The 10,800-nt window shown below is 31.8% G+C and overlaps 1 protein-coding gene across 2 annotated transcripts; it reads left to right on the top strand.

Moving 5' to 3' along the window:
• Positions 1-3,743: 3,743 nt before the first annotated feature.
• Positions 3,744-10,571, top strand: LOC114168180 (probable serine/threonine-protein kinase abkC). 2 transcript variants are annotated; one of them, XM_028052918.1, is made up of 5 exons: positions 3,766-4,000; positions 4,593-5,895; positions 6,632-6,901; positions 7,494-7,649; positions 10,169-10,571. In XM_028052918.1, the coding sequence occupies exons 1-5, from the start codon at positions 3,993-3,995 to the stop codon at positions 10,286-10,288; spliced, it is 1,857 nt and encodes a 618-aa protein (XP_027908719.1). In that variant the 5' UTR covers positions 3,766-3,992; the 3' UTR covers positions 10,289-10,571. The 2 variants fall into 2 exon arrangements, with proteins under 2 accessions (XP_027908720.1, XP_027908719.1); XM_028052919.1 differs by lacking the exon at positions 10,169-10,571 and having other exon boundaries at positions 3,744-4,000; positions 7,484-7,649.
• The last annotated feature ends 229 nt before the right edge of the window (positions 10,572-10,800 follow it).

The raw sequence follows: 10,800 nt of genomic DNA, 5'->3' as shown, positions 1-10,800 counted from the left end.
AATTTTATTTTAAAAATTTTATATGTTTAAGTTATTTTTTAAATTTTGTGGTTTTTTAATTTTAGTTTTTAACTTTTATTTGTTTAATGTATGTGTTTTTTATTTAATATTCCCAATCATCTATCACACATGTTCCTTTTGAGTTACTCTACATGAAAAGAATAAGTGTTCTACACTCTCCTCAAAGGATGAACACAAGTCACATAAAGTGTTTTGCAATTAGATCCATCTAGCAAGTAATTTAACCTTTGTTGGGAACTTATCCAAGAATACCCTCCGTCATTGGCGGAACTAGGTAATGACAAGGGGCAGCCACGACTCCCCCATTTTTTTTTTTGAATTTTTTTTACATATATTTATATATTTTTTAAAATTATATTATATATTATTTATATTAAGATTATATTATGGAAAATTATAATAAAAGATAAATAAAATTTTTTAATGGAGACATTAATTTATAAAAGAGATTAGGTGTTTTTTTCTGATTATAAAATCTTTCTACCATGTAAATTATCATGAAAGTGTGTGAAGAGAGATAAATACAAATTCTTGCATGATCTCTCACAGATCAATGTTAGTATCTTATTATGATTTATGTATCGCTACCTATGGTAATTTTTTTTTAAGTTTTGAATTTATACAATATTGCTTATTTAATTAAAGTAGTATGAGTTTTGTTATGTTTTGCATTGTGATAATTGTGATTTGTGAATATAAATTTTATTTTTTCTAAATAGGCGAGTGGTTTGGTGATAAATTTATATTAGAAAGATTATGATAAAAAGTAAATTGATTCCTTTTTTTCAAAGAGGAAGGTTTTAATAAAGATGAAAAAAATGCATTTACGTTAACTAAACTTGAGAAATTTAATAAGAACCAAGAATTTAAGACAATAAAAAACAAATTTCTAAAGTTCTCAGAAATCAAATTGATGAGATACGAATGACTTCTCTAAAATGGTATTCATGATTTGGTATAATGATATAATAACATGATATAATAGCAAATGATAGTAATATTTTTTTGAATTTTACTATTATGTGTGTTTGTTTTAAAGAAAGGAAATGAAGAGAAAAAATGAAGAGTTTTTCTTCTAAAGAAAAATTATATATAACAAATCTAATTTGGCCCCCCTACATTTTTAATTCAAGTTCCGCCACTGCCCTCCGTCATAATAATCGTGTCTTAGGAATAATCTTGTAATTTCTTTACTCGAATTTCGAAATCTAGTAATTTCTTTTTTGAAATTTCGTAATTTCCTTAAATTCAAAGTCCAGTAATTATCTAAATCGGATTTTGAAATCCTATACTTCCATAAACATGTTTTATCGATAATGTCTTTTTTAAAAAAAATTAAATTATTTTTAAGCTAATTTTTAACTTTTATTTTTTTGTTAGTTTTAAGTGCGAGGGATGCAGGTCGGTGAGGTATTAAATAGAGAGGGTAATTATTTTCTTTTACCTACCTACCGGTTAAAGTAAAAGTCTTTTTGAAAATAAAAAAAAAAAATTGAGGTACTAAAAAATGCTTGGAGGTAAAAGAAGAAGCTTCCACTAATTTTAATTGGATAAGCAGTTGAAACCAATGCACAAAACCAACCCGTCTAGTCCATTCCCTTCAATATTTACTGCACCTCTCGTAACCCATTGCCCAATCTTCATGTGGTTCAAGCAAAATCAGTGATAAAGAAATGTTTGATTTACATTTAATGTGGATTTTATTTGTCATTAATCTTTAGATTTGTTGGCTCCCTATAAATAGGAGAGTTGGCAGATGCAAAAGACATTCACTTGGGAGGTTCAGAACAGAATTTTCCAAACCCTTCTCCCCCCTTTGTCTGTTTTAATAATTTTGAGCTTTTGTAGTTGGCCAATTTTGTTTAAGGGGGTGTTACCGTACTTTTATATTGCATTGTTCGAGGTAATTTAAATTCCAAAATTTCTTAGTTTAAGTCTCGGTATTAGTTATTCCTTAGCAATTTAATCATGGGATAATTTTGGATTCCTGCCTTTAATTCCATTCTTGGCATTTCAAATCATTGCACATCTTTCACTAAGTCCATGACACTGTTCAATTTTTAATACTTGTTTTCGGCTATTACAACCTTCATTTCCAGTTATTCAATTATTATTTCCACTGCTTATGTCTAATTCTTCTTAACCCTTTGATTTCGAAATTTTCTTTCCTCGTCATTTTATATTCACCCCAACATTCAAGTTAGTACTGCATTAACCATGATAAATTAATAAACTTTTTTTATACTTATTATTTCTCCAGCATTCATCCCTCAATTTCATTGAATCATTCATTTTGGCCTCTAATTCAACTAGGCACTGCATTTCAATTATTCTCGGTATATTAGTTTAGGCATATTGTAATTTTCCATTATTCCATTTTTTTTTATTCGGACATTTATGTTTATCAACTACAATGAAACTTGACATAGTACTTTATTGTCTGTAGAGGAAGAACATGCATACATGATCTGATCAACGTTCATCAGATGCAACTTCTTCAAATTTTTTTAAGTTTTATTGTATTTATTCAATCAATTAAAATAATAGGATTTTTAACTTTTGTTCTCTCAATAAGAAATAAACAACTTCAAAACATTGAACACTTGACATGAATGTATCACAATTAGGAAAAAACCCTACTAATTACATTATTCACACAAGATCTATGTCAAAAATAACCTTTTTAATCTTTTAATAGTACAAATAAAGTCAATCCTATGGATTGGTTGTCCATCAACAATACAATACTAAATGCATAGAGTAATTTTACTAGATAAGTGTTGGTAAAAGAAACATTTGTAACAACTTTGATGTGTTGCCAAATCTATGTATGTAAATATATATGTCACACTCTAACAACATCATTAATTGTTGTATTTAAGCTCTTGATATGCATACTAGATATCATACAATTACTTTATAGTAGTTGTCATGTCATCATTTTTCTTTATCAAAGTAAGAAAAAATATTTGCAAACTTCACTAGACTCTTAGTTATGTTCACAACCATGAAATGGTAATTAGGTTTTAAATTTTAGACATATAAAGAAAATCCTCTTACATCCCAATTTTATATATAGTTACATTACAACATAAGTATATGTTTATCATCATATTTTGACATAATATCTTACCTACTTCATCCCTAATAAAAGTTTTAACATAATCCTCTTTAGATAATTCATCTTTCGTTATCTCAAATTTCACAATATTAAAAACATTTTATCCATATGAGATAACATATCAACTCATATCATATTTTAGTCCAAAAATCATAATCTGTGACAAAAATTCAACATTATCATATCAATTTCAATAAAAAATTTGATTTCTAAATTTTACGCTCTAAAATTTTAAAATTGTATTAGATAATCTAAAACTTCAAAATTGTGTACCTTGAAATGCAATTCAAAACATAAAAGAATTTATTTTAGATTATATATTTTAAAATAATATTTTCAAATTTGAGACTACACAATCCAAAAGAATACAATTACTTCATCTTTTACTCGTACACATCTTACAATCCATAAGATTTCAATTCATAAGATTTTGAAATTGTATAATCCAAAAATAACTTAACCATAAAAAACCTAGGTGTGCAAAAACTAAACCCTCGTTATGCTTACACAAACTATCCACCTTCAAGATATTGGTATTTAAGTAGTTATATCAAAATTTTGATCTCAAACTTGCAACAACTCCTTCTAGTTGCTGTAAGAAAGTAAGTACTTGAAAGAAGCCATCAACCTTCATTGTCATTTAAAGAGTGAAGGGTAAAGTAGGAATTTTAAAATTTACATCTCGGTGCAAAAGGAAGTACACCTAAAAGATGTCCTAAGTTGGATCAAACTTTTCCGGTCTCTGAACAAACACATGGCAACGCCACCATACGCCGCTTAAGCCTCACCGTTCGAGGACGAGGATGTTGTGTGAACCGTCGCACCTCACTCTTCAGAAACCCTCGTCACTATGTCAAGGTTCATCACCTTTTACCTTTCAATAACACACTCTCTTTGAAGTTTCAACAATTATATTCTTTCATTTAACGTATAAAATTCGTAATATTCTCTGTAGTGCCACCCCTTCATCTTATCTGTTCCCTTCGAAAGATATCAATGCTCATAGCATGTTCTTGTTTGATGGTTCATTTTGTTTTATTTTACTGTACTTCATTCTTAGTGGTAACACCGTAACTTCAAAGTGGGGTATCTTTCTTTCAGTGGTGCTGTAAGGCACCCTTCTTTTAATACTTGTTTGCATGGATCTATATTGAAAGGTTCCAGAGAAACAGATAAACTCTGCTTTAGAAGTTTCCCCATTTTGGCTGGCTAAAGCTAATTTACTTCGAAATGTAATAATCTTCCTTTTCTTTTAGAATTTTAAAACCTGAAGCTTTCCGAGTTTTGATTGTTCACTTGCTTTATAGATATAATTGTTTTTGCGCAAAGCTTGTGGGGGCATATCCACCGAGAGCTTCAGAGAATTAATCTTGAATATAAGCATATGAATGACTAAGTTATTTTAATTAGTTTGATTATGTGAATAATATCTATGCAATATAATGTGCAGATTTCTTGCTTGTCGAAATGTCAGAAGGTTTACACGTGCTATTCACAAGACAACCTGCTTCGAAGTGTTTCATCCAACGGGGTCCCCTTACCCAAAATACAATTTTTTCTCGCACTATAGACATGTTCACTCAAGACAAACTGTTTTCATGTTATTTGAATCGAAGGTTAACTTTTTTATGAGTAGCAACGCTAGGAACTTGTATACCCTCCCGGCAAATAATGCAAAATACCATCATTGTCAAGTTGTTTGGAACAGGATGTGTTTCCATAAAGGGCCAGCTCTGCCACCAAGAGGTCAAATTGCCCGTGTGGTAAGTTTGGCTATGGTCAAATCGAATTTTGTTGTTCATGGTGTGATTGCCTTCATAATAGGAGAGCTTGCTTGGACACAAGGAAAATGGGCAGAAGCAGAATTTCCAACCAGAGATTTGTTTTATGTGCATGCACAAGATGGACGTGTATATTTAACCACAGCTCTCTTTGCCGCCATTGAGGTTTTCATCTTGTTTCTCAGGGCTGTCTATTTGGTGATTTTGTTCTCTCCTTGCATAGCTATGGCTCCTTTTGTTGACTCTTTTGGCACTCAGTTTAGAAAAACATGGATTCATGTTGTTCGTGTTACACTTGAAAAAGCTGGCTCCGCCTTCATCAAGTGGGGTCAATGGGCTGCAACCAGACCTGACCTCTTTCCAAGGGATCTCTGTGATGAACTTGCAGAATTTCAAACGAAAGCACCATCGCATAAATTTAGCTATAGCAGAAAATGTATTGAAAATGCTTTTGGCCGCAAATTATATCAAATATTTGAAAAGTTTGAGGAGGAACCAGTAGCTTCAGGTAGCATTGCTCAAGTTCATCGAGCTACTCTAAGATACAAATTCCCTGGTCAGCAAATTAAGCCTGTTGATGTAGCAGTGAAGGTCCGACATCCGGGGGTTTCTGAAGCAATTAGGAGGGATTTTGTCCTTATCAATCTTGTTGCCAAAATTTCGTCTTTTGTACCTAATTTAAAATGGCTGAGATTAGACGAAAGCATACAGCAATTTGCTGTCTTTATGATGTCTCAAGTTGATCTTTCGAGGGAAGCCGCCCATCTTAGTCGGTTTATCTATAATTTCCGGAGATGGAAAGATGTTTCATTCCCATTGCCTCTGTATCCCCTCGTGCACCCTTCTGTTTTGGTAGAAACCTTTGAACAGGGTGAAAGTGTTTTGAACTACGTTGACCATCTTGAAGGACATGAACATTTCAAAAGTGCCCTGGCTCATATTGGTACACATGCTCTTTTGAAGATGCTTTTGGTAAAACGTTCGGAATTCCTTTTGCAATTTCTTTCTTTTTCTTTTCCTCAATAACTTCATGACCAATTTTGTTTATCAAATTAAGTTGTTTGTTGATAGTGTTGTTTGATAGTTCGTGAAATTATAGAATGAATGATCCTATGTTATAGCGCCTGACATTTAATCTAGTTTGGTATTGTCTGTGTGTGAGAATGTAAAATTTGAAAGAGAGGGTGTTTTCTACTAGAGAGAAGACGATTATGGCTTCAGGAACAGCTCCATCTATCAGTGACCACAATAGTGCTGGTAACCAATTACCACCATTTAGTTTTATTTTTAGATTACGTTGATCTGATAAGTATAATATGGATATGTTTATCATCAAAATAAAAATAAATGAAGGGGAAGATCAAGAATAAAGGAAGCAAACCTCACTGCAACATTCTGAAACCCCTTGTTGTAATATGCTTGGAATTTTTAAGACTATAGATGAAGTTGTCAAGGAATACATGATGGATTCTTTGAGGATTTTTCTAGAGAAGATTCTTGATCTTCATTTGAATGAATGTTTTGTTGACATTTTTTTTTTCTTTAAGGCGTTTGGGTAAAGGCATTTGAGCATCACAGAGATCCATAATGATTTTCCTTTTTCCTTGCTGTTATATGTTGTATTTGATAAATTATTATCTTACAGATATAGATGGTCATTTGAATGAACTTATGAATTGCCTTCACTTAGATATATCTCTTCTTTCAGATGGATAATTTTATCCACGCAGACATGCATCCTGGAAATATTCTTGTCCGAGAAGGAAAAAGTAAATTGTCACCTGTATCACTCTTGAAGTCAAGGCCTCATGTAATTTTCCTTGATGTGGGCATGATTACTGAGCTTTCGAAGAGGGAAAGAGATTATTTACTGGAATTCTTTAAGGCTGTTGCACTTCAAGATGGACGTGCAGCTGCAGAGTGCACACTTAGATTATCAAAACAACAAAATTGCCCAGATCCAAAATCTTTTGTTGAGGTAAGAAATATTGATTCATGTTTTTCCACATATGATTTACATTAACATCTTGATAACTTGTTACCACATAACCTGATGAATATTGGTTTGTTTTACATTTACATTTGTGAGAAATTTAATCCTTCATTTGCCATCCTGTGTCTGAAACAAGGTCATTAGTTCTGATCACCAGTTGCATATTAGAGTCTGTAGTTGATTGATACTTTGAAGTTGTGGACATTTGTGTTTCCCGAAGGTCTAATAAGTAATTAGACTCAGGAGTTCTGAACATCATCAGAAAAAATAGCGTTACTTAATATCTAACATGTTTCCTTTTTGTGAGGATTGCATAATACTTGGGAAAAATACATGTTAATTGCACTCCTTGTATGAGTCTGCAAATATGTCTCAAACATTTGTTTACACACTGTTTTATGCACAATCTTCAAGAATATGATGGAAGATTGTACTTTTTTAAAAGGTCTATGTATAATCTATTATCTTGCATCTCCTTAATTGTTGTACAGTTGAGTACTGATTTAGTGCTTTTTATACATACTTCAACAGCAGTTTGTACTTGTCTTTTCTGAATAAAATCTTTAGAATTTAACAGGAGGTGGATAAATCATTTAAACTTTGGAGGTCTGCGGAAGGTGAATCTATCCGCACAGCTGATCGCATGGAACAATTGCTTGAGCATGTTAGACGCTGTAAAGTTAATATAGATGGAAATGTTTGTGCTGTGATAGTGACCACATTGGTTCTGGAGGTAAGTTTTGACTCTGAATCAACTATTTTACGAAGTATTCTTGACAACTTCATAAATGAAATGAATGATGAAAACCTGAGTAATATAGATTTTGTGCAGCATTTGCTATATGGTTCAAATTCATCTCACTTATTTTATTGGCTTGTGATATATCAGTGATAAGCATACTTTCCACATTTGAAATAACTGATTATTTAATTTTCTGGAGCATATGGTGGAATATTTGTTTAGAAATACAAAACTTTTCATCATCAGGTGTAAACTATTATTTTGGGTGTCTATCTTTTTGATGTTATGTAGTGGAGATGGTCTGTTGATTATTGCTTTAAACATGAGATAGAAGCTTACTTTCTTGCCATTTTAGCATGACATGGTTAGAATTTTTGCATAAAAATCAAAACTGAAACATAAAACTTAAAGAACTGGGCAACTATGTATGTAGGCTAGATAACAAAAGCAGTAGCAGGTTTTCAATTTTGGGATATCACCACAGCCATACGATATTCAGCCCCATGGATCAAATGATGTCACTTGACTCTTAAAGTTAAAGATTCATTAGAGACATTGGTAGTAATAGAAATGAGAATGTTCAGATGGATGTGTGACCACAAGAAAATATAGGATACCCAATGCTTGAATTAAATCATTTTGTATCGGAGAAAGTGGTCAGGAGGGATCTCACAGTACATACTATCTTTGCAACTTTGGTATTTAATCCAATCAATTGACTTTGGATTGGATAATCCATGTAGCTTACCTCCACTTCATCTATTTAGATTGAAATTACTTTCATTTGATTCTCGTCTTTCATTGAAGCCTCTATAGGCTTGGTTTTTAAGCTCAGGTGTTAAGATGTAAACTTTCGAAAGTTTCTGTTTAGGGTGACACAACAAATCGACTTGACCGTTGTTAGAATAATTATTAAATCTAGCATCTCTATTTATTGTATTAATTTCATTTTCTCAATATAAATAAAACACATGTACTGTCTCTGGAACACATGGTTTTAACTTAATGTGGTTTCGACTTAATCCCTTTCTAAATCTTATAGTTTAACACAAACTATGAACATAAAGGTAGAATTTGGTGAACAAGTTGCTTACATTTTTAACACGAGTATCATTTCCGTCAATTATATTGAAAATATGGAGTTTTTAAAGATATGTGAGATGATTTAGATATATGGAATGGTTATAAACCTCTTATATCTTCGTGAGATCAGGGATAGCTTTTGAAACAAGTAATGACTTGAACCAATGCAATGATTGAAGAATTTAGAGGAGTGGAAGAGATCAGTTGTTCAATAATGTCTAATGGATGAACAATAAGAAAAGATGCTCAATTTGCAAGTTTTCAGCTAATAGCTGTAAAAACACATTATTTCTCTATTCAATAGATATCTATGACATATGAAAAACAACTGAAAAAGGTTTACGAGCCTGAATGAAGATACAACATTTGTGGGAGAGAAACACGTAGTTATTATAGATAGTAACTGCAAATTACAAAAGGAGGATACACTTGATGCAAAAATTATGGATGAAAGTGTATTAGAGATTATGTGCTTCAGACACACTACAAGTTTATATAAACTACCGAATTTAACATCTTTGTATGAAGATTTGATACGATCCTATCCAGGAAAAAGTACGATCGTTTCTGAATTTGAATCCTCAAGAAACACGACATGAATAAATCAGAGAAGAACGCGCAACAATCTAGCAGATTGATAAGTCAAGTGAAAATTTGCAACAAAGATATTAATCTCTGATAAGAACCAGAGACCTAAGCCAAGAACAAAGAGAATCTTCTCTTAAATAATGCAAATGCATATAATATGACTTAAAAGTGTCTACATTAATTTTTGGTATCTCTATATATAGGCACATAAGAAAACCTGAGAATCCTATAAGAAGACCCAAGCCCAAAAATATGAAAATATAAACTAATTTATAAAAGAAAACCCAAAGCCCAAAATCATAGAACATAACTAATTTCTAAAAGAAAACACAAAGTCTAAAAACAAACTAATTTTCCTAAAAACTATCCTTCAAATGTGCTCCGAGCCATGATCTTTATATCTTTTGAATTTCCAATTGCTTATAGCATTAGGAGCCTTAAATAGATTTGATCTTCCCATCTCTTGCTCATTGCCCTTGTCATATAGGTCCTTTAAATGGTAAAGGTTCATCTTCAAGAAGTTCGTTTTTTATGGAATCTTAAGATAGTCCTCTCTCAAGATCTTTTTGCTGTTGATCATACCATATTATGTTTCAGCACATTCTCCTTTTAAGAATTTAACAAATCTAAAAAATATGATGATGATGATTTAAAGTAATGTGCATCTATATTGCATGTTAGATCAGATGCTCAATAACAATGGTTAAAGTTTAAACAGTGCAGAGGACTAGGCATGAAGTAGCTCTTATTTACCAGATTATATTATCTTGAAAGTTTAGAGCTCTAAGCTAAAACATGAATTAATTTTTATCTGCGTCTTGTTCCTGTCTCCTCCTTAGGGTTGGCAGCGAAGACTTGATCCAGAATATGATGTGCTGAATGCTTTGCAAACACTGTTATTTAAAGCTGACTTGGCAGAGTCTCTATCTGATGCAATTGAGGGATTGGTGGCTCCGTGAGTGAAAGGTGTTATATTTGCCCAAAATTTTAAAATGGTGGAGCGGAAAGAAGTGTTAATGGTAAATTGCTTAGCTACAGCTGATGATCTTCCAATTTTTCAGAGGCTTTTTCTCTTGCCATTCTTTGAGTTTCTAATAAATTGCTGGATTTGGGAACCTGACACTGTGAAGGTTCTTGAAATAATATCTGATTATGATATAACTCATGATGTAGAAATTAACAAGCAGTACAGCTGTGTAAATTTTTTTGGATAAATTAAATAAAATCACAGTCCAAATCATACCAAAAATAAAACTCAATAGTGTAACTGGTTTCAATCAAATTTGTTTACTTAGCCAATTGGTTTGTTTTCCAATTATAAAAGGTTACTGATCAAACACTAATTTAAGTTTTAAACAGGTTTCAAAACTAATTCTTAAGTAAAACTGGTTTTGAACCGAGTTTTCTTTGCGCGATCTTCAGTTTTAAAACTAAATTTAATGTGGTTGAACCATTTAAAAAACTTAGTTTT

Source organism: Vigna unguiculata, chromosome 11, assembly GCF_004118075.2.
Source record: "Vigna unguiculata cultivar IT97K-499-35 chromosome 11, ASM411807v1, whole genome shotgun sequence".
NCBI classification, from domain to species: domain Eukaryota; kingdom Viridiplantae; phylum Streptophyta; class Magnoliopsida; order Fabales; family Fabaceae; genus Vigna; species Vigna unguiculata.
Note: the sequence above shows the minus strand (reverse complement) of the source record. Positions and strands in the feature narration are given on the sequence as shown.

What these genes read in the sequence shown, in the direction of transcription:
- LOC114168180 (XM_028052918.1), top strand. An exon ending in CTCTTTTGAAGATGCTTTTG is followed by an intron (nt 5,896 to 6,631) that starts GTAAAACGTTCG and finishes CTCTTCTTTCAG; the next exon opens with ATGGATAATTTTATCCACGC. An exon ending in ATCCAAAATCTTTTGTTGAG is followed by an intron (nt 6,902 to 7,493) that starts GTAAGAAATATT and finishes AGAATTTAACAG; the next exon opens with GAGGTGGATAAATCATTTAA.